The 24,703-nt window shown below is 42.5% G+C and overlaps 1 protein-coding gene across 1 annotated transcript; it reads left to right on the forward strand.

Moving 5' to 3' along the window:
- Window positions 1-2,364: 2,364 nt before the first annotated feature.
- Window positions 2,365-5,332, forward strand: LOC141646576 (dicarboxylate transporter 1, chloroplastic). Its single transcript, XM_074454451.1, has 3 exons — window positions 2,365-3,610; window positions 3,949-4,170; window positions 4,585-5,332. Exons 1-3 carry the CDS (start codon window positions 2,501-2,503, stop codon window positions 4,945-4,947), a joined length of 1,695 nt encoding a protein of 564 aa, XP_074310552.1. The 5' UTR covers window positions 2,365-2,500; the 3' UTR covers window positions 4,948-5,332.
- Window positions 5,333-24,703: the final 19,371 nt, after the last annotated feature.

Consider the following 24,703-nt stretch of genomic DNA (forward strand, 5'->3'; position numbering starts at 1 on the left):
ACCTAATTTCATTAGTCTAAATTAATTTAATCACCCTAATTTGATATAAAGTTAATAAACTATGATTATTACTTCATTAATTTGAGAATAATTAGTGTTTATAATTGAGATTAATTTGACAGATTTGATTAATTTTGTGAGAAAGAGGGTTTGAGAGAGTGTTTATTTTGTTTTTTAGGGGAAAGGGTAACGAAGGGAAAACTAATGGCAAAATGTCCATGAAAAAAGTAAATTACGTCCATGAAAAAAAAGAATTACGAATATTTATGTTATATTTTACAATTTTGACATTAATATGTCATTATAAGTATAATATAATAATTAAGTAATTCACACTTTTATAGAACACTTAAAAATTTAACACATATCTAAACACATATTTCACAATTTCGACATTAATTCGTCAAAGAATAATAAGAAATTCACACTTTTGTAGAACACTTCAAAATAAAATGATAAAATTTATAGATTAAAAGGAGTTGTTTCAATAATAATAAATCAAGAATTCAAATATAGATAAAGTTTATGTATAGTTAAAACAATATTAAACAATCCTAATCCTATCTCTACCGCAACTCTTTCCTTCGTAGGAACAATGATTTTCCTTCGTAGGAACAATGATTTACCAAACTCTAGACAAGAATGAACTAATGACAACACGGGTGAACACGGTACAAGATTGAAAAGCTCCCTCCAATAGTATTGAACGCAAATTAATGAATGTTCATCAAAAAATTGTTTATTTCAATTAAAATGTAATTTTACAAATCAGGTATTTGGTGCTACTAAAACAACTTCACACATTAAAATAAATAGCTTCACATTGAAATAGGACATTTTTACATACCGTGCAACGCACGGGCATGAAATCTAGTAATTCTAATTTCAATCTTTAAACATTAATTTAGTGTTTAGTGTAACAATTTAATAACGTACAATCTAAATTAGGGGTATTTACAATTAGGGTTTATGAGGATTTTGATTAAATAACATAGAATCTGCTGGTTGCGGAAGCAGTAGGCGGGGGACTGGTGGTCGAGAGGGGGCGGTAGGCAGAAGGTAGCGCGCAAGGGTAGTGGTAGTGGTGGTGGCACATGCGATAAGGTGGCGCGCAAGGGTAGTGGTAGTGGTGGTGGCACATGCGATGGGGAGAAAGTTTAATCACTTTAATGTGGGTGACGCAAATAGGTGGCAGGGGCAGTGGGAGGGGGCCGATGAGAGGGGATTGGTGGTGGCGGTTGGCTGGTGGCAGCATGGGTTGTGGAGGGGAGAAGTGAAAGAAACAAAATTTGAAAGGGGTAAATTGTTGAAAATAAAGTTAAATAAAAAGGGTATAATGATAAATTATGTATATGATTGAGTAAACACTTTTTCTTTTTATCGCCCGTAAATTACTTAAATCGCCCAAGTAAAAGTCAAAACTACCCTTAAGTCCCTTCATCCCCCACCTTACTTATAATTTTCCAATCCATCATCTAACATTCACTCTCACGCATCCAAACCAAACTGTTTCCTCTACATACGTCCAAAATGAAAAATATCAATTTGCATCTACAATAGCAAGTAGCAACATAGACTCAATTAAGGTAGATAATTCTTGCGCTCCAAATTTGTGTAAACTTTCTGGAAAATTAGTAAATTCTAGGCAATAACAATTGGCATCTACAGTAGCAACATCGACTCAATTAAGTTAAATTAGACAATTTTTAGCCTGCATTTGTGTGTCAAATTTCTGGAAAATTCGTGTTTTTTAGGCTTATTGAAATTGGTCATTAAACAAAATTATAATGGGTAACCAGGAGATTAAGAGTAACAAATTAGAAGCTGATTTAAAACTTGGGTTTTGTGCGAGTAATGGATGTTTTCGAGTTCCAACGAACAGGTTTGGATGATGTTCATGGATGAGCTGGCGTGGGATTGTTTATTATAATAATTGTATTTTATGGTTTTAATTTTTGGTATTAATATTTTAAATATTGAAGTTAATTGGTTAACAGGTTTAAAATTATTCTTTTCTTAAAATGAAGTTAAGATCAATGTAAGGACTAAATTTTCTTGAAATGAAGAAGAAAATAGCAAGGGGCATAATTGGAAGTTCCATGTAAAATTCGGGCGACACTAAGTAAAACACGGGCGACAAAAAGCAACTCCCTTGAGTAAATCATGTATCTGAAAGAGCAATACCAAAAAAAAAGGCGAGATGTGATGAAAGTGGGCGACCTGAGAGTAAAGAAGGCCCAACCCAATGATTGGACTCAAAAGAAACAAAAGGAGCCCAAAATGGAGAGAATCTAGAGAACCAGCTAACCTCCACAAAATCATGATCCTACGATCCATTTCCTAGCCCACTCACCCCCCACCACCAGTCACCAGCTGCTTTTGAATTTCACCACTCCCCCAAGTCAACTTTAAACCTCTCCCTCTCTCTCTCTCTCTCTCTCTCTCCCTCTCTCCCTCTCTCTCCATTTTCTCCGCCATCTTTCTTCCTCTCTCTCCAAAAATGTCCTCCTCCATCGCCCTCACCACCACCTCCTACTCTCTCCCCTTCCGTTCCCTCCCTTCTCTTAAATCCCGCTACAAACCACATATATCAACTCAACCACCCTTCACCTCCTCCTCCTCCTCTTCCTTCCCCACCCTCACCCTCCGATCTTCATCCAACCCCATACCACACTCCCGCTTCCTCTCTTCCCCTTCTCTCCTCCGCCTCACCCCCAAACCACTCTCCTCCACCTCACCATCCTCCTCCACGTCACCAACATCCCCACCACCTGTTCCATGGCAAGGCGCAAAAATGACCCCACTACTAATCTCAATCCTAACAGGTGTCGCTATCTGGTTCGTCCCCACACCAGAAGGAGTTGCCCAGAACGCCTGGCAACTCCTCGCTATCTTCCTCGCAACCATCGTCGGAATCATAACCCAACCCCTCCCTCTCGGCGCCGTCGCGCTAATGGGCCTCGGCGCTGCCGTCTTAACTAAAACCCTAACCTTCGCTGCTGCCTTCTCCGCTTTCGGCGACCCAATCCCATGGCTAATCGCGCTCGCCTTCTTCTTTGCTCGGGGGTTTATCAAAACCGGTCTGGGTAACCGCATTGCCTACCAATTCGTCTCTCTTTTCGGCTCCTCTTCTCTCGGACTCGGTTACTCCCTCGTCTTCTCCGAAGCCCTCCTTGCCCCCGCCATCCCCTCCGTCTCCGCACGTGCCGGTGGTATCTTCCTCCCTCTTGTCAAGTCCCTCTGCCAAGCCTGCGGGAGTAATGTAGGGGACGGAACCGAAGGGAAGCTTGGGTCTTGGCTTATGCTTACCTGTTTTCAAACCTCGGTTATTTCGAGTTCTATGTTTTTGACTGCTATGGCGGCTAACCCACTTAGTGCTAACCTAGCGTTTAGTACCATTGGCAAGACCATTGGGTGGATGGATTGGGCTAAGGCTGCTATTGTCCCGGGTTTGGTTTCGTTGTTGGTTGTTCCTTTGGTGTTGTATATTGTTTATCCTCCCGAAATTAAGAGTAGTCCTGATGCGCCCCGCTTGGCTAAGGAGAAATTGGCGACCATGGGTCCTATGACTAGGAATGAGATCATTATGGGTGTCACCTTGCTTCTCACTGTAAGCTATTCTCTTCCGCTTTTACAATTTTTATGTCTAGTATCGAATATGTCTCAGTATAATGGTTAATACGGAGTTATTGTGGATAATAGGTCTTGGTTTGAATATCCCCTTTCCCTTTATATCGCAATGCCCTTATTTGACTCCTAGTAAAACCCCTAACTGTTACCATTGAATTTTGGATTCATGATCTGTTGAGCATGCTGACATTGTGTTCGGAAAACATGCAATTGTGCTATATGAATGTCCTAGATGTATGTATCTAATGAACGAAGATGCTTCTTTAGTCTGTTATTATTGTGGTGTATGATATGTTTTTATTGGGGTAAATGTAATAGGTTGGGCTCTGGATTTTCGGAGGTGTGTTGAATGTTGATGCAGTAACTGCTGCAATCCTTGGACTGTCTGTCCTCCTGATAACGGGTGTTGTCACCTGGAAAGAGTGCTTAGCTGAGTCTGTGGCTTGGGATACACTAACATGGTTTGCAGCCCTAATTGCCATGGCGGGTTATCTCAACAAGTACGGTCTTATTTCATGGTTCAGCGAAACTGTTGTCCAGGTCCGTCCCTCCTTCCTTTCACTCTTGACTGGACAAGCAATGTTGTTCTTTCATTCTACCATTTGTTGGACATTTGCCTTGTTAATCTATGCCTTAGGGAACTGGTCAATTAAATTTGGGACATAGCAGAACAGAAAGGTGACCACTCTTTTTGAGATGAAATTAGTACACTGTAGTATCTCTATCCAAATTTAATTGTCCCATCTATCTTTTCCAGTTAACGGTTATTACTGTGATCACCATTAATTTGAACAATATCAAACCGACTTATTTCATATTATCATTTTAACAAGGTGTAGTTAGTTTATGCTGAGAGACAATGTAAATGGGATGAAGGGAGTAGAGGACAAGAAGCGTTTTATTCTGATGCACAGCTGCATCCTAATTAATACTGTATATGCTTTCCATATGCAGTTCGTTGGCGGATTAGGTCTTTCGTGGCAGCTATCCTTTGGAATTCTAGTCCTCCTCTACTTCTACACTCACTACTTTTTCGCAAGTGGAGCCGCACACATTGGTGCTATGTTCACAGCCTTCTTATCAGTTGCAAGCGCTCTAGGAACACCACCATACTTGGCAGCATTAGTTCTCGCTTTCCTCTCCAACCTTATGGGTGGCCTCACCCACTATGGTATCGGATCAGCTCCGGTTTTCTATGGGGCTAACTATGTTCCTCTCGCCAAATGGTGGGGATACGGATTCCTCATTTCTATTGTAAACATTATAATCTGGCTTGGAGTTGGAGGTGTTTGGTGGAAGGCAATCGGGTTATGGTGAAGCACAATGCTCGTAGAATTTGCTGACCTTATATTTTAGTTCAGAGAATATATATATCAAAAGTCAACACCTACATCGGCTTCTCCCCTAGAGGTAGCCTCTGAATTTGTTGTGATTCTTTCGACTCCGGGAGTATTCTTTCTCATTACCGTGCCCCTCGGAATTTGAAAGACAACGATTATACGAAGAGCAGAATAGAAATTTTACTGCAAATGTTTTTTTGTAATATCTCATAATTTATCAACATTACGAATCCATGATTCATTATAGAATTGTGGAGTAGTCGGGATTTTGTTAACAATGATTTGTGGCCTTGCGGGTTGTCCATTTCTGCCATTGTCGAAATGATAATGTTCTCTATTTATTATGACCATTTGCATGAAAACTCGGTGAATTGAATATCGAATGTGGGTATCCACATAAGACTAAAGACCTCTTGTGGCCAACCAATCTCATGGTTGATAGAAGATAAGTGGATGTTATTTAAGATTTTAAGCATCATATAGTTTGTGGTGAAGTTGTGCATGCAAGAAGGCGGGCCATATTGATTGGGCTTCACATAGGACCTGGACCACTACTTGTCATTTGTCAAGGTTCTTAATATCCTATGCGGAGACCATGATTGCACTGTGTCAACGTCGATGTTTTATTTATGTGCAGCTTCTGGAAGCTTGAAAAGTTGGAAAAATATTAGTGAAGCCCAAGCGCATTGAGGAGGAACCTGCATTTTTAATCACGGTAACGAGGTAATTAGCTTACTTGCTATTTGCTGCCTTCTTTCCTTCATTCGTTATTTTGTCGATATCCGTATTACACCGTGTTATGTGGATATAAGCTAGCTTTGTTTTTTAAGTCACATAAGAATTTCCTACCTGTCTAGCTGTATGTAATGCTGTATTGGTATTGTTCCGGGTGTAATTCCAGAGCAAGTATCGTTACCACCCGTGGCTTGTAGAATAATGTCTTTGGTTGAACCCTTCCCGCTCCTATCGCCTCTCTCGGCCTTTCTGCAACAATGAAGCAGGCGGGGGCTTGGCTTTGTGCCAAGCGTCTTTCACTCCGACGCCCAAGTCGGTGAACTTAGAGGTATAAGTTGTATACTAATTGGCTAGGAATGTATTGTAGAGAGATAAGGGAGATATTACCAGATGAATAGTGTATTTTAGGTTAAGTTGTGGGATGCTTTCCTCAATGAAGGTTGAGGAGTATTTATAGGCTTTCACCTTTTGTCACGTAGTGGCCAAGTGGCCAAGTGGCTTATCAGGTGGAAAGACCGTTCTACCCTCGGCCGATTGTCCTACGGCGGGCGCCGAGGGTCTTGGATGTGAGTGCGGATATGTGCCCGGTGGTGGGTTGCCATGCCGATACCACAGCTAGCGGTAGATGGGTTGCATCGGCTAGGCAGTCTAAGTCGTTGACTTGCTGTGGATATCTTTGACCTTGCTCAGTGTGTTGACTTGGTCAGCGGTGCAGAATATGCCCCATCAGGTATATCTTCTATCCTTGGAGGACTTTTGGATTGCACTTTTCCGTGCAAACGTTGGCTTGTTGAACGTGATGCTTTGATGGGAGGTTATTTCAGAAACAAGGATTTTGTCGATTCCATTGAATTATGGTCGACATTTCACTTTGACTACATTTGAACACGACATTTTGCCATTAATTTAAAAAAATTAAAAAAATTCATAAATCATCGTGTCTGAATAACTTTTGCGTTTGACTTGATTAGGTTTTTGTGCCTTGCTAAAACCACCATAAATGAATTCACAAATCAGCTAGGTGATTGAGTGAGATTTGCTAATTTGTAGTCATCTATATTTGCTAATTTGTGCCTATTGTCCATTTGGAATATGACAAAGTGCATTATTCTGTTTATTAGAAGTATCTATATTGGTTTATGTCAATGGAGAATTGATGTGAGGGTAGTTCTACGGTTCTATTCTAGGGCCCCTTTTAATCTTCTGCCATAACTTTTAGGCCAAGGCCAGGAATTTCTTTGTTTCAGTTTGGGCTGATAATTGAAGCGTTGTCCTATTTGCATTTTATCTTCCGGCATATTGAATTTTAGTGGCGGACAAAAAAAGGGTACAAATGGGTCGTGATTATGGATGGATCCGTAGCTGTTTGAATGGATCTAGAAGTATACATGTTCTATTTTGGGTCGTTCTATTTACTTGTATACATTTTTCTTATTCACACAAATTTTAAGCCTAGAAGGCTAAATTACCCTCACTATAACACCCATTTACGTTATCACCCCCCAATTACACCTCTCCAATCCCTCACCCACCAGCCACGCAGCCATCACCAATCTCCATCTCCCAATCCCCACCCACATCCAGCTTCACCCAACCTCATGCACCACCAATACCCACCCTCACCTTCACCACCATCACCTACATCACCCGGCCTAGCCAATCCTCCGCGAAGACCACCTTATCACACCCAAGTGACCCAACCCAACTTCCACCACCACCACCACCACCACCATAAGACCCATCTCCACCAACTCCACCTCCTACCTCAAGACCCTAACGTACCAGAACCCTCAAATCGTACGAGGTCGTATCGAGTCATGTTTCTTCCCCTCTCACTTTTTCCACCACGTGTCTCGGGTTGATTAATAAATTACCGTATTCGATTTTCAACCCTAATTAAGAAATATTCATCTAATTTTAAGGAGTACCTGATTTTCATGCAAGATTCGTTTATCGCGTACTAGAACCCTCAAATGTCCTCTGTTGCCTCTCAAAATTTGCGTGACTGCTTTATCTGACCCGAGGAACCGTCCTTATGATTTACGGACGTTTTTTGTTCCGGCTCCCTGAAATCTCGAAAACCGTGTACTCCCTCCCATTCAACTCCAAATGGTAGTTATTCCTCTTTCGTCCATTCAACTCCAAATGGAACCTTTCCTTTTTTAGCCTTTTTTATGACCATATTGTCCTTATTGGACTACAATAATTACATGTATTGCCACTGCCTTGGCCCACATTATTTTGTTAACACACACACTAACTACTCTATTAGACCCACTATTAACCAATATTACATTAACCAACCCATCCTAAACAAACCCATTAACATAACTGTTCCCTCCAAAAATTTATCCACGGTACTCACCCCAACTATATTCACATTCAATTCAACCGTCTACCCACCATTTATTTCATTTCTCCAGGGAAACTTCACAAACTCTAAATTCATCTTTTCTCTCTATCCCCCTTTCATTTCCGCCTCCTTTCTCTCTACTATCAGCAGATCCTCATTCTCTCACTCTAACTCCGCCTCAAATCTCTCTTAATTACTGTTGCTTGTTGAATCTCCTCTCTAATCTTGTTTACTTGATGTTACTTTATCATTCTCCTCAATAATGTTGGAAGGAACATCCACATGCAGGATGTTCTTTTGATTGCCTTGAATGCGGTTCAATGATCTCCTCAATAATTTCCGATGACTCTGACTTTCTTCCTCCTACAACTTTCGTCTCTGACTCACTAGATCCACATGATTTAGGGACTGAAGTTGGGAAGACGGAGTTCAATGATCTATCCTATATTGTTCCTAATACTCCGGAATACGACGATATTCCTGATGTACGTCCAAGCTTCATCAATTCTTTGCCTTCTGTCGTTTCCGTGGTGGATCATGTGGTCTCTGAGGTTTCTATGGCCTCTTTGGTTGAAGTTGGTATTTCTGATGTTGATGTTGGTATTTCTGATGTTGTCATAGAAGTTGATGATCAAATGATCAATGAAGTATTCATCTAATTTTAAGAAGTATTCATCTAATTTTAAGGAGTGCGTGATTTTTGTACGAGACTCGTTTATCGTGTATCGGAACCTTCAAATGTCCTCTGTTGTTTCTCAAAATTTGTGTGACGCCTTTATCTGATCCAAGCAACCGTCTGTATGTCATACAGACGTTTTTGTTCTGGGTCCCTGAAATCTCGAAAATCGTGTATTATACACTTAGATTCGAGCCGTTTGGGAGGTCATATCGGGTCATGTTTCTTTCCCTCCCAGTTTTCTACCACGTGTCAAGGATCGTTTCATGAGTTACTTTATTCGATTTTTACCCCTAATTAAGAAGTACTCCCTCCATTCAACTACACTTTACATGTTTGGTTTATCACGTTTGCCAACGCGGCTTTTACGCGGTAAATATCTTTAGCTACGTATTTTCAAAAATTATAAAAGTTACTTCCTCCAAATAACAATGTTTGCCCCATTTCTCTAATATATGAGAGGAGTATTTTATTGAAATGGGGCAAACATAGGTATTGGGAGGGAGTATATATTTTTAATGTACTCTTAAAGACGAATCAAATAAGATCTCACATGAATATATTTTAACTTATGTATCGAGAGAAAATTGAAGTTGAATGTCCGCTTGTGAATAGTGTGCAAAAGAGAAACATGCAAAGTGGAGTTGAATGGAGGGAGTATTCATCTAAGTTTAAGGAGTTCATGATTTTCGTACGAGACTCGTTTATCGTGTACCCGGAACCCTCAAATGTCCTCTGTTGTTTCTCAAAATTTTTGTGAGTGTTTTATCAGACCCGAGTAACCGTTCGTATGATTTACGGACGTTTTTGTTCCGGGTCCCTGAAATCTCGAAAACCGTGTATTATAGACTTAAATTTGAGCTCTTTGGGAGGTCGTATCGGGTCATTTCTCTTTTCCTCTCACTTTTCTACCACGTGTCTCGGGTTGATTCATGAGTTACTGTATTCGATTTTCAACCTTAATTAAGAAATATTCATCTAATATTAAGGAGTACCTAATTTTCATGCGAGACTCGTTTATCGCGTACTAGAACCGTCAAATGTCCTCTGTTTCCTCTCAAAATTTGTGTGACTGCTGTATCTGGCCCGAGGAAGCATCCTTATGATTTGCGGACGTTTTTGTAACAGGTCCCTCAAATATCGAAAATCGTGTATTATACACTTAGATGCCAGCTGTTTGGGAGGTCGTATCGGGTCATGTTTCTTTTCCTCCCAGTTTTTCTACCACAGGTCAAGTGTCGTTTCATGAGTTACCGTATTCGATTTTCAACCCTAATTAAGAAGTATTTATCTAATTTTAAAGAGTGCTTGATTTTCGTACGAGACTCGTTTATCGCATACCGAAACCCTCAAATGTCCTCTGTTGTTTCTCAAAGTTTGTGAGCCTGCTTTATCTGACCCGAGGAAGCGTCCTTATAATTTACGGACGTTTTTGTTCCGGGTCCCTGAAATCTCGAAAATCATGTATTATCCACTTATATTCGAGCCGTTTGGGAGGTCGTATCGGGTCATGTTTCTTTCCCTCCCATTTTTTCTACCACGTGTCAATGGTCGTTTGATGAGTTACCGTATTCGATTTTCAACCCTAATTAAGAAGTATTCATCTAATTTTAAGGAGTGCATGGTTTTCGTACGAGACTCGTTTATCGTGTACCGGAACCCTCAAACGTCCTCTGTTGTTTCTCAAACTTTGTGTGACGCCTTTATCTGACCCAAGCAACCGTCCGTATGATTTACGGACGTTTTTGTTCCGGGTCCCTGAAATCTCGAAAATCGTGTATTATACACTTCGATTTGAGTCGTCTGGGGGTCATATCGTGTCATGTTTCTTTCCCTCCCAGTTTTTCTACCACGTGTCAAGGATCGTTTCATGAGTTACCGTATTCGATTTTTACCCTAATTAAGAAAGTATTCATCTAATTTTAAGGAGTACATGATTTTCGTACGAGACTCGTATATCGTGTACCGGAACCCTCAAATGTCCTCTGTTGTTTCTCAAAATTTGTGTGACGGCTTTATCAGACTCGAGTAACCGTCCGTATGATTTACGGACGTTTTTGCTCCGGGTCCCTGAAATCTCGAAAACCGTGTATTATAGACTTAAATTTGAGCTCTTTGGAAAGTCGTACCGAGTCATTTTTCATTTTCTCTCACTTTTTCCACCACGTGTCTTGTCGATTCATGAGTTATCGTATTCGATTTTCAACCCTAATTAAGAAACATTCATCTAATTTTAAGAAGTGCTTGGTTTTCGTACGAGACTCATTTATCACGTACCGGAACCCTCAAATGTCCTCTGTTGTTTCTCAAAATTTGTGAGCCTGCTTTAGCTGACCCGAGGAAGCGTCCTTATGATTTACAGACATTTTTGTTCCAATTCCCTGAAATCTCGAAAATCGAGTATTATACACTTAGATTCGAGCCGTTTGGGAGGTCATATCGGGTCATGTTTCTTTCCCTCCCGGTTTTTCTACCACATGTCAAGGGACGTTTCATGAGTTACCGAATTCAATTTTCCACTACAAAAAAAAAGCGCGGGTTACCGACGGACATACCGACGGAAAAAAGAGGCCGTCAGAAAACACGGGTTACTGACGGATTTTTGACGGAATTTTCGTCGGTAACATTTACTGACGGAAATTCCGTCAGTTATAATTGGCGCGTTGACAAAGTCAATGGGGCTAAAAAACATGTGACGGAATTTCCGTCAGTGATTCCAAAAAATGACGGAATTTCCGTCATTGGCTTCCACACCCAAATGTCTTCCGTTGGTGTTCAAACTTTGCGTGGCCGCTTTATCTGACCCGAGGAACTTTCTATGTGATTTCCGGAGAATTTTATTCCGGGACCACCGAATCCCGAAAAACCTTGTATTATACACTTCAATTTCAGCCGTTCGGAAGGTCGTACCGGAACCTATTTCTTTTTCTCCTTGTTTTTCAATCACGCGTCCGAACTCATTTCAGGAGTCAACCTGTTCGATTTCAGGAATCAACCTGTTCGATTTCAGCCTCAAATAACGAGCTTTAACACATTTTTCACGAAAATCCGAGTTTCGACGAATGCTGGTTTTGGCACACCGGCACCCCCAAATGTCTTCCGTTGGTGCTCAAACTTTGCGTGGCCGCTTTATCTTATTCGAGGAACTTTCTATGTGATTTCCGGAGAATTTTATTCCGGGACCCGGAATGCCGAAAAACCGTGTATTATACACTTCAATTTCAGTCGTTCGGAAGGTCGTACCGGAACCTGTTACTTTTTCTCCCTGTTTTTCAATCACGCGTCCGAGCTCATTTCAGGAATCAACCGGTTCAATTTCAGCCTCAAATAACGAGCTTTAACACATTTTCACGATAATCCGAGTTTCGGCGAATGCTGGTTTATGGCACACAGGCACCCCCAAATGTCTTCCGTTGGTGCTGAAACTTTGCGTGGCTGCTTTATCTGACCCGAGGAACTTTCTATGTGATTTCCGGAAAATTTTATTCCGGGACCCCGGAATCCCGAAAAACCGTGTATTATACAATTCAATTTCAGCCGTTCGGAAGGTCGTACCGGAACCTGTATCTTTTTCTCCCAATTTTTCAATCACGCATCCGAGCTCATTTCAGGAATCAACATGTTCGATTTCAGGAATCAACCTGTTCGTTTTCGGCCTCAAATAACGAGCTTTAACACATTTTTCACGATAATCCGAGTTTCGGCGAATGCTGGTTTGTGGCACACCGGCACCCCCAAATGTCATCCGTTGGTGCTCAAACTTTGCGTGGCCGCTTTATCTGACCCGAGGAACTTTCTATGTGATTTCCGGAGAATTTTGTTCCGGGCCCTGGAATCCCGACAAACCGTGTATTATACACTTCAATTTCAGCCGTTCGGAAGGTCGTACCGGAACCTGTTTCTTTTTCTCCCTATTTTTCAATCACGCGTCCGAGCTCATTTCAGGAATCAACCTGTTCGATTTCAGGAATCAACCTGTTCAATTTCACCCTCAAATAATGAGCTTTAACACATTTTTCACGATAATCCGAGTTTCGGCGAATGCTGGTTTGTGGCACACCGGCACCCCTAAATGTCTTCCGTTGGTGCTCAAACTTTGCGTGGCCGCTTTATCTGACCCGAGGACCTTTCTATGTGATTTCCGGAGAATTTTATTCCGGGACCCCGGAATCCCGAAAAACCGTGTATTATAACACTTCAATTTCAGCCGTTCTGAAGGTCGTACCGGAACCTGTTTCTTTTTCTCCCTGCTTTTCAATCACGCGTCCGAGATCATTTTAGGAATCAACCTGTTCGATTTCAGGAATCAACCTGTTCAATTTCAGCCTCAAATAACGAGCTTTAACACATTTTTCACGATAATCCGAGTTTCGGCGAATGCTGATTTGTGGCACTCAGGTACCCCCAAATGTCTTCCGTTGGTGCTCAAACTTTGTGTGGGCGCTTTATCTGACCCGAGGAACTTTTTATGTTATTTCCGGAGACTTTTATTCTGGGACCCCGGAATCCTGAAAAACCGTGTATTACACACTTCAATTTCAGTCGTTCGGAAGGTCGTACCGGAACCTGTTTCTTTTTCTCCCTATTTTTCAATCACGCGTCCGAGCTCATTTCAGGAATCAACCTGTTCGATTTCAGGAATCAACCTGTTCGATTTCGGTCTCAAATAACGAGCTTTAACACATTTTTCACGATAATCCGAGTTTCGGCGAATGCTGGTTTGTGGCACACCGGCACCCCCAAATGTCTTCCGTTGGTGCTCAAACTTTGCGTGGCCGCTTTATCTGCCCCGAGAAACTTTCTATGTGATTTCCGGAGAATTTTATTAGGGACTCAGAATCCGAAAAACCGTGCATTATACACTTTAATTTCAGCCGTTCAGAAGGTCGTACCGAAACCTGTTTCTTTTTCGCCCTGTTTTTCAATCACGCGTCCGAGCTCATTTCAGGAATCAGCCTGTTCAATTTCAGCCTCAAATAACGAGCTTTAACACATTTTTCACGATAATCCGAGTTTCGGCGAATGTTGGTTTGTGGCACACCGGCACCCCCAAATGTCATCGTTGGTGCTCAAACTTTGCGTGGCCGCTTTATCGACCCGAGGACCTTTCTATGTGATTTCGGAGAATTTTATTCGGGACCGGAATCCGAAAAACCGTGTATTATACACTTCAATTTTACCGTTCAAGGTCGATCGGAACTGTTTATTTTTCTCCTGTTTTTCAATCACGCGTCCGAGCTCATTTTAGGAATCAACTGTTCGATTTCGGGAATCAACTGTTCAATTTCAGCCTCAAATAACGAGCTTTAACACATTTTTCACGATAATCCGAGTTTCGGCGAATCTTTGGTTTGTGGCACTCAGGCACCCCAAATGTCTTCCGTTGGTGCTCAAACTTTGCGTGGCCGCTTTATCGACCCGAGGAACTTTCTATGTTATTTCCGGAGACTTTTATTCTGGGACCCCGAAATCCCGAAAAACCGTGTATTATACACTTCAATTTCAGCCGTTCGGAAGGTCGTACCGGAACCTGTTTCTTTTTCTCCCTGTTTTTCAATCACGCGTCCGAGCTTATTTCAGGAATCAACCTGTTCGATTTCAGGAATCAACCAGTTCAATTTCAACCTCAAATAACGAGCTTTAACTTATTTTTCACGATAATCCGAGTTTCGGCGAATGCTGGTTTGTGGCACACCGACACCTCCAAATGTTTTCCGTTGGTGCTCAAACTTTGCGTGGCCGCTTTATCTGACCCGAGGACCTTTCTATGTGATTTCCGGAGAATTTTATTCCGGGACCCTGGAATCCCGAAAAACCGTGTATTATAACACTTCAATTTCACCGTTCAAGGTCGATCTAGGAACTGTTTTTTTTCGCCGCTTTTCAATCACGCGTCCGAGATCATTTTAGGAATCAACCTGTTCGATTTCAGGAATCAACATGTTCAATTTCAGCCTCAAATAACGAGCTTTAACACATTTTTCACGATAATCCGAGTTTCGGCGAATGCTGGTTTGTGGCACTCAGGTACCCCCAAATGTCTTCCGTTGGTGCTCAAACTTTGTGTGGGCGCTTTATCTGACCCGAGGAACTTTCTATGTTATTTCCGGAGACTTTTATTCTGGGACCCCGGAATCCTGAAAAACCGTGTATTATACACTTCAATTTCAGCCGTTCGGAAGGTCGTACCGGAACCTGTTTCTTTTTCTCCCTATTTTTCAATCACGCGTCCGAGCTCATTTCAGGAATCAACCTGTTCGATTTCAGGAATCAACCTGTTCGATTTCGGTCTCAAATAACGAGCTTTAACACATTTTTCACGATAATCCGAGTTTCGGCGAATCTTTGGTTTCAGGCACACCGGCACCCCCAAATGTCTTCCGTTGGTGCTCAAACTTTGCGTGGCCGCTTTATCCGACCCGAGAAACTTTCTATGTGATTTCCGGAGAATTTTATTAGGGACTCAGGAATCTTCAAAAAACCGTGCATTATACACTTCAATTTCGGCCGTTCGGTAAGGTCGCATCGAAAACTGTTTCTTTTTCGCCTGTTTTTCAATCACGCGTCCGAGCTCATTTCAGAATCACTGTTCAATTTGAGCCTCAAATAACGAGCTTTAACACATTTTTCACGATAATCCGAGTTTCGGCGAATGTTGGTTTGTGGCACACCGGCACCCCCAAATGTCATCAGTTGGTGCTCAAACTTTGCGTGGCCGCTTTATCTGACCCGAGGACCTTTCTATGTGATTTCCGGAGAATTTTATTCCGGGACCCCGGAATCCCGAAAAACCGTGTATTATACACTTCAATTTCACCGTTCAAGGTCGACAGGAACCGTTTATTTTTCTCCCTGTTTTTCAATCACGCGTCCGAGCTCATTTTAGGAATCAACCTGTTCGATTTCAGGAATCAACCTGTTCAATTTCAGCCTCAAATAACGAGCTTTAACACATTTTTCACGATAATCCGAGTTTCGGCGAATGCTGGTTTGTGGCACTCAGGCACCCCCAAATGTCTTCCGTTGGTGCTCAAACTTTGTGTGGCCGCTTTATCTGACCCGAGGAACTTTCTATGTTATTTCCGGAGACTTTTATTCTGGGACCCCGAAATCCCGAAAAACCGTGTATTATACACTTCAATTTCAGCCGTTCGGAAGGTCGTACCGGAACCTGTTTCTTTTTCTCCCTGTTTTTCAATCACGCGTCCGAGCTTATTTCAGGAATCAACCTGTTCGATTTCAGGAATCAACCTGTTCAATTTCAGCCTCAAATAACGAGCTTTAACTTATTTTTCACGATAATCCGAGTTTCGGCGAATGCTGGTTTGTGGCACACCGACACCTCCAAATGTTTTCCGTTGGTGCTCAAACTTTGCGTGGCCGCTTTATCTGACCCGAGGACCTTTCTATGTGATTTCCGGAGAATTTGATTCCGGGACCCCGGAATCCCGAAAAACCGTGTATTATACACTTCAATTTTTGTCGTTCGGAAGGTCGACAGAACTGTTTCTTTTTCTCCCTGTTTTTCAATCACGCGTCCGAGCTCATTTTAGGAATCAACCTGTTCGATTTCAGGAATCAACCTATTCAATTTCAGCCTCAAATAACGAGCTTTAACACATTTTTCACGATAATCCGAGTTTCGGCGAATGCTGGTTTGTGGCACACATGCACCCCCAAATGTCTTCCGTTGGTGCTCAAACTTTGCGTGGCCGCTTTATCTGACCCGAGGAACTTTCTATGTTATTTCCGGAGACTTTTATTCCGGGACCCCGGAATCCCGAAAAACCGTGTATTATACACTTCAATTTCACCGTTCGAAGGTCGTCAGGAACTGTTTCTTTTTCTACCTATTTTTCAATCACGCGTCCGAGCTCATTTCAGGAATCAACTTGTTCGATTTCGGCCTCAAATAACGAGCTTTAACACATTTTTCACGATAATCCGAGTTTGGCGAATCTTTGGTTTTGGCACACCGGCACCCCCAAATGTCTTCCGTTGGTGCTCAAACTTTGCGTGGTCGCTTTATCTTCACCGAGAAACTTTCTATGTGATTTCCGGAGAATTTTATTAGGGACTTAATCCCGAAAAACCGTGCATTATATACTTCAATTTCACTAGTTCGGAAGGTCGTATCGAAACCTGTTTCTTTTTTCGCCTGTTTTTCAATCACGCGTCCGAGCTCATTTCAGGAATCAACTTTGTTCGATTTCAGGAATCAAATAACGAGCTTTAACACATTTTTCACGATAATCAGAGTTTCGGCGAATCTTTGGTTTGTGGCACACCGGCACCCCTAAATGTCTTCCGTTGGTGCTCAAACTTTGCGTGGCCGCTTTATCAGACCCGAGGACCTTTCTATGTGATTTCCGGAGAATTTTGTTCCGGGACCGTGGAATCCCGAAAAACCGTGTATTATACACTTCAATTTTACCGTTCAAGGTCAACAGGAACTGTTTCTTTTTTTCCCGCTTTTCAATCACGCGTCGGAGATCATTTTAGGAATCAACCTGTTCGATTTCAGGAATCAACTGTTCAATTTCGGACCTCAAATAACGAGCTTTAACACATTTTTCACGATAATCCGAGTTTCGGCGAATCTTTGGTTTGTGGCACTCGGGTACCCCCAAATGTCTTCCGTTGGTGCTCAAACTTTGTGTGGCCGCTTTATCGACCCGAGGAACTTTCTATGTTATTTAGGAGACTTTTATTCGGGACCGGAATCGAAAAACCGTGTATTATACACTTCAATTTTTTGCGTTCGGAAGGTAAATCGGAACTGTTTCTTTTTCTCCCTATTTTTCAATCACGCGTCCGAGCTCATTTCAGGAATCAACCTGTTCGATTTCAGGAATCAACCTGTTCGATTTCGGTCTCAAATAACGAGCTTTAACACATATTTCACGATAATCCGAGTTTCGGCGAATGCTGGTTTGTGGCACACCGGCACCCCCAAATGTCTTCCGTTGGTGCTCAAACTTTGCGTGGCCGCTTTATCTGCCCCGAGAAACTTTCTATGTGATTTCCGGAGAATTTTATTCCAGGACTCCGGAATCCCGAAAAACCGTGCATTATACACTTTAATTTCAGCCGTTCAGAAGGTCGTACCGAAACCTGTTTCTTTTTCGCCCTGTTTTTCAATCACGCGTCCGAGCTCATTTCAGGAATCAGCTTGTTCAATTTCAGCCTCAAATAACGAGCTTTAACACATTTTTCACGATAATCCGAGTTTCGGCGAATGCTGGTTTGTGGCACACCGGCACCTCCAAATGTCATCAGTTGGTGCTCAAACTTTGCGTGGCCGCTTTATCTGACCCGAGGACCTTTCTATGTGATTTCCGGAGAATTTTATTCCGGGACCCCGGAATCCCGAAAAACCGTGTATTATACACTTCAATTTTGCCGTTCAAGGTCGACCGGAACGTTTTTTTTTTTTTCTCCCTGTTTTTCAATCACGCGTCCGAGCTCATTTTAGGAATTAACCTGTTCGATTTCAGGAATCAACCTGTTCAATTTCAGCCTCAAATAACGAGCTTTAACACATTTTTCACGATAATCCGAGTTTCGGGGAATGCTGGTTTGTGGCACTCAGGCACCCCCAAATGTCTTCCGTTGGTGCTCAAACTTTGTGTGGCCGCTTTATCTGACCCGAGGAACTTTCTATGTTATTTAGGAGACTTTTATTCTGGGACCCGGAATCCCGAAAACCGTGTATTATACACTTCAATTTTAGCCGTTCGGAAGGTCGTCGGAACTGTTTCTTTTTCTCCTGTTTTTCAATCACGCGTCCGAGCTTATTTCAGGAATCAACCTGTTCGATTTCAGGAATCAACCTGTTCAATTTTCACCTCAAATAACGAGCTTTAACACATTTTTCACGATAATCCGAGTTTGGCGAATCTTTGGTTTGTGGCACACCGACACCCCCAAATGTCTTCCGTTGGTGCTCAAACTTTGCGTGACCGCTTTATCGACCGAGGACCTTTCTATGTGATTTCCGGAGAATTTTATTCCGGAATCCCGAAAAACCGTGTATTATACACTTCAATTTCAAACCGTTCAAGGTCGTCACCGGAACTGTTTCTTTTTCTCCTTGTTTTTCAATCACGCGTCGAGCTCATTTCAGGAATCAACCTGTTCGATTTCAGGAATCAACCTGTTCAATTTCAACCTCAAATAACGAGCTTTAACACATTTTTCACGATAATCCGAGTTTCGGCGAATCTTTGGTTTGTGGCACTCGTGGCACCCCAAATGTCTTCCGTTGGTGCTCAAACTTTGTGTGGCCGCTTTATCTGACCCGAGGAACTTTCTATGTTATTTCCGGAGACTTTTATTCTGGATCCCCGGAATCCCGAAAAACCGTGTATTATACACTTCAATTTCAGCCGTTCGGAAGGTCGTACCGGAACCTGTTTCTTTTTCTCCCTATTTTTCAATCACGCGTCCGAGCTCATTTCAGGAATCAACCTGTTCGATTTCAGGAATCAACCTGTTCGATTTCGGCCTCAAATAACGAGCTTTAACACATTTTTCACGATAATCCGAGTTTCGGCGAATGCTGGTTTGTGGCACACCGGCACCCCCAAATGTCTTCCGTTGGTGCTCAAACTTTGCGTGGCCGCTTTATCGACCCGAGGACCTTTCTATGTGATTTCCGGAGAATTTTATTACGGGACCCCGGAATCCCGAAAAAACGTGTATTATACACTTCAATTTCGGCCGTTCAAGGTCGTCACAGGAACTGTTTCTTTTTCTCCTGTTTTTCAATCACGCGTCCGAGCTCATTTTAGGAATCAACCTGTTCGATTTCAGAATCAACTGTTCAATTTCAGCCTCAAATAACGAGCTTTAACACATTTTTCACGATAATCCGAGTTTCGGCAAATGCTGGTTTGTGGCACACCGGCACCCCCAAATGTCTTCCGTTGGTGCTCAAACTTTGTGTGGCCGCTTTATCTGACCCGAGGACTTTCTATGTTATTTCCGGAGACTTTTATTCTGGATCCCCGGAATCCCGAAAAACCGTGTATTATACACTTCAATTTGTAGTTCGGAAGGTAAATCAGGAAACTGTTTCTTTTTCTCCCTATTTTTCAATCACACGTCCGAGCTCATTTCAGGAATCAACCTGTTCGATTTCAGGAATCAACCTGTTCGATTTCGGCCTCAAATAACGAGCTTTAACACATTTTTCACAATAATCCGAGTTTCGGCGAATGCTGGTTTGTGGCACACCGGCACCCCCAAATGTCTTCCGTTGGTGCTTAAACTTTGCTTGACCGATTTATCTACCCCGAGAAACTTTCTATGTGATTTCCGGAGAATTTTATTCCGGGACTCCGGAATCCCGAAAAACTGTGCATTATACATTTCAATTTCAGCCGTTCAGAAGGTCGTACCGAAACCTGTTTCTTTTTCGCCCTGTTTTTCAATCACGCGTCCGAGCTCATTTCAGGAATCAACCTGTTCCATTTCAGGAATCAACCTGTTCGATTCCAGCCTCAAATAACGAGCTTTAACACATTTTTCACGATAATCCGAGTTTCGGCGAATGCTGGTTTGTGGCACACCGGCACCCCCAAATGTCTTCCGTTGGTGCTCAAACTTTGCGTGGCCGCTTTATCTGACCCGAGAACCTTTCTATGTGATTTCCGGAGAATTTTATTCCGGGATACCGGAATCCCGAAAAACCGTGTATTATACAATTCAATTTCAGCCGTTCGGAAGGTCGTACCATAACCTGTTTCTTTTTCGCCCTATTTTTCAATCACGCGTCCGAGCTCATTTCAGGAATCAACCTGTTCGATTTCAGGAATCATCCTGTTCGATTTCAGCCTCAAATAACGAGCTTTAACACATTTTTCACGATAATCCGAGTTTGGCGAATCTTTGGTTTGTGGCACACCGGCACCCCCAAATGTCTTCCGTTGGTGCTCAAACTTAGTGTGGCCGCTTTATCTGACCCGAGGACCTCTCTATGTGATTTCCGGAGAATTTTATTCCGGGACCCCGGAATCCCGAAAAACCTTGTATTATACACTTCAATTTCAGCCGTTCGGAAGGTCGCGATCTAGGAACTGTTTCTATTTCTCCTGTTTTTCAATCACGTGTCGAGCTTATTTCAGAATCAAACTATTCGATTTCAGGAATCGACCTGTTCGATTTGACCTCAAATAACGAGCTTTAACACATTTTTCACGATAATCGAGTTTTAATGAATCTTGATTTGTGGCACACCGGCACCCCCAAAAGTCTTCCGTTGGTGCTCAAACTTTGCGTGACCGCTTTATCTGACCCGAGGAACTTTCTATGTGATTTCCGGAGAATTTTATTCCGGGACCCCGAAATCCCGAAAAACCGTGTATGATACACTTCAATTTCATCCGTTCGGAAGGTAAACTAGGAACTGTTTCTTTTTCTCCTGTTTTTCAATCACGCGTCCGAGCTCATTTCAGGAATCAACTTTGTTCGATTTGGGGAATCAACTTGTTCAATTTCACCTCAAATAACGAGCTTTAACACTAATTTCACGATAATCCGAATTTCAAATGAATCTTTGGTTTGGCAGCACAGGCACCCCCAAATGTCTTCCGTTGTGCTCAAACTTTGCATGGCCGCTTTATCTGAACCGAGGAACTTTCTATGTTATTTCCGGAGACTTTTATTCCGGGACCCCGGAATCCCGAAAAACCGTGTATTATACACTTAAATTTCAGTCGTTCGGAAGGTCGTACCGAAACCTGTTTCTTTTTCTCCCTATTTTTCAATCACGCGTCCGAGCTCATTTCAGGGAATCAAACATTCGATTTGGGAATCGACTGTTCGATTTCAGCCTCAAATAACGAGCTTTAAAACATTTTTCACGATAATCCGAGTTTCAGCGAATGCTGATTTGTGGCACACAGGCACCCCCAAATGTCTTCCGTTGTGCTCAAACTTTGCATGGCCGCTTTATCTGACCCGAGGAACTTTCTATGTTATTTCCGGAGACTTTTATTCCGGGACCCTGGAATCCCGAAAAACCGTGTATTATACACTTCAATTTCAGTCGTTCGGAAGGTCGTACCGAAACCTGTTTCTTTTTCTCTCTATTTTTCAATCACGCGTCCGAGCTCATTTCAGGAATCAACCTGTTCGATTTCAGGAATCAACCTGTTTGATTTCAGCCTCAAATAACGAGCTTTAACACATTTTTCACGATAATCCGAGTTTCGGCGAATGCTGGTTTGTGGCACACCGGCACCCCCAAATGTCTTCCGTTGGTGCTCAAACTTTGCGTGGCCGCTTTATCTACCCCGAGAAATTTTCTATGTGATTTCCGGAGAATTTTATTCCGGGACTCCGGAATCCCGAAAAACCGTGCATTATACACTTCAATTTCAGCCGTTCAGAAGGTCGTACCGAAACCTGTTTCTTTTTCGCCCTGTTTTTCAATCACGCGTCCGAGCTCATTTCAGGAATCAACCTGTTCGATTTCAGGAATCAACCTGTTCGATTTCGGCCTCAAATAACGAGCTTTAACACATTTTTCACGATAATCCGAGTTTCGGCGAATGCTGGTTTGTGGCACACCGGCACCCCCAAATGTCTTCCGTTGGTGCTCAAACTTTGCGTGGCCGCTTTATCTGACCCGAGGACCTTTCTATGTGATTTCCGGAGAATTTTATTCCGGGACCCCGGAATCCCAAAAAACCGTGTATTATACACTTCAATTTTCCGTTCAAGGTCGTCACAGGAACTGTTTCTTTTTCTCCTGTTTTTCATTCACGCGTCCGAGCTCATTTTAGGAATCAACCTGTTCGATTTCAGGAATCAACCTGTTCAATTTCAGCCTCAAATAACGAGCTTTAACACATTTTTCACGATAATCCGAGTTTCGGCGAATGCTGGTTTGTGGCACACCGGCACCCCCAAATGTCTTCCGTTGGTGCTCAAACTTTGTGTGGCCGCTTTATCTGACCTTAGGAACTTTCTATGTTATTTCCGGAGACTTTTATTCTGGATCCCCGGAATCCCGAAAAACCGTGTATTATACACTTCAATTTTGTACCGTTCGGAAGGTCGTCAGGAAACTGTTTCTTTTTCTCCCTATTTTTCAATCACGCGTCCGAGCTCATTTCAGGAATCAACCTGTTCGATTTCAGGAATCAACCTGTTCGATTTCGGCCTCAAATAACGAGCTTTAACACATTTTTCACAATAATCCGAGTTTCGGCGAATGCTGGTTTGTGGCACACCGGCACCCCCAAATGTCTTCCGTTGGTGCTTAAACTTTGCTTGACCGCTTTATCTACCCCGAGAAACTTTCTATGTGATTTCCGGAGAATTTTATTCCGGGACTCCGGAATCCCGAAAAACCGTGCATTATACACTTCAATTTCAGCCGTTCAGAAGGTCGTCATCAAAACTGTTTCTTTTTCGCCCTGTTTTTCAATCACGCGTCCGAGCTCATTTCAGGAATCAACCTGTTCCATTTCAGGAATCAACCTGTTCGATTTCAGCTTCAAATAACGAGCTTTAACACTAATTTCACGATAATCCGAATTTCGGCGAATGCTGGTTTGTGGCACACAGGCACCCCCAAATGTCTTCCGTTGGTGCTCAAACTTAGTGTGGCCGCTTTATCTGACCCGAGGACCTCTGTATGTGATTTCCGGAGAATTTTATTCCGGGACCCCGGAATCCCGAAAAACCTTGTATTATACACTTAAATTTCAGCCGTTCGGAAGGTCGTACCGGAACCTGTTTCTATTTCTCCCTGTTTTTCAATCACGTGTCTGAGCTCATTTCAGGAATCAAACTGTTCGATTTCAGGAATCGACCTGTTCGATTTCAGCCTCAAATAACGAGCTTTAACACATTTTTCACGATAATCCGAGTTTCAGCGAATGCTGATTTGTGGCACACCGGCACCCCCAAAAGTCTTCCGTTGGTGCTCAAACTTTGCGTGGCCACTTTATCTGACCCGAGGAACTTTCTATGTGATTTCCGGAGAATTTTATTCCGGGACCCCGAAATCCCGAAAAACCGTGTATGATACACTTCAATTTCATCCGTTCGGAAGGTCGTACCGGAACCTGTTTTTTTTCTCCCTGTTTTTCAATCACGCGTCCGAGCTCATTTCAGGAATCAACCTGTTCGATTTCAGGAATCAACTTGTTCAATTTCAGCCTCAAATAACGAGCTTTAACACTAATTTCACGATAATCCGAATTTCGGCGAATGCTGGTTTGTGGCACACAGGCACCCCCAAATGTCTTCCGTTGTGCTCAAACTTTGCATGGCCGCTTTATCTGACCCGAGGAACTTTCTATGTTATTTCCGGAGACTTTTTTATTAGGGACCGGAATCAGAAAAACCGTGTATTATACACTTAAATTTCAGTCGTTCGGAAGGTCGTACCGAAACCTGTTTCTTTTTCTCCCTATTTTTCCATCACGCGTCCGAGCTCATTTCAGGAATCAAACTGTTCGATTTCAGGAATCGACCTGTTCGATTTCAGCCTCAAATAACGAGCTTTAAAACATTTTTCACGATAATCCGAGTTTCAGCGAATGCTGATTTGTGGCACACAGGCACCCCCAAATTTCTTCCGTTGTGCTCAAACTTTGCATGGCCGCTTTATCTGACCCGAGGAACTTTCTATGTTATTTCCGGAGACTTTTATTCGGGACCGGAATCCGAAAAACCGTGTATTATACACTTCAATTTGATCGTTCGGAAGGTCGATCGAAACCTGTTTCTTTTTCGCCTGTTTTTCAATCACGCCTCCGAGCTCATTTCAGGAATCAACTGTTCCATTTCGGGAATCAACCTGTTCGATTTTAGCCTCAAATAACGAGCTTTAACACATTTTTCACGATAATCCGAGTTTCGGCGAATGCTGGTTTGTGGAACACCGACACCCCCAAATGTCTTCCGTTGGTGCTCAAACTTTGCGTGGCCGCTTTATCTGACCCGGGGACC

This window comes from Silene latifolia, chromosome 3 (genome assembly GCF_048544455.1).
Source record: "Silene latifolia isolate original U9 population chromosome 3, ASM4854445v1, whole genome shotgun sequence".
Lineage (NCBI taxonomy): Eukaryota > Viridiplantae > Streptophyta > Magnoliopsida > Caryophyllales > Caryophyllaceae > Silene > Silene latifolia.

What these genes read in the sequence shown, in the direction of transcription:
- LOC141646576 (XM_074454451.1), top strand. Translation starts at nt 2,501, where the DNA reads ATGTCCTCCTCCATCGCCCTCACCACCACCTCCTACTCTCTCCCCTTC. An exon ending in GTGTCACCTTGCTTCTCACT is followed by an intron (nt 3,611 to 3,948) that starts GTAAGCTATTCT and finishes TAAATGTAATAG; the next exon opens with GTTGGGCTCTGGATTTTCGG. An exon ending in TCAGCGAAACTGTTGTCCAG is followed by an intron (nt 4,171 to 4,584) that starts GTCCGTCCCTCC and finishes TTCCATATGCAG; the next exon opens with TTCGTTGGCGGATTAGGTCT.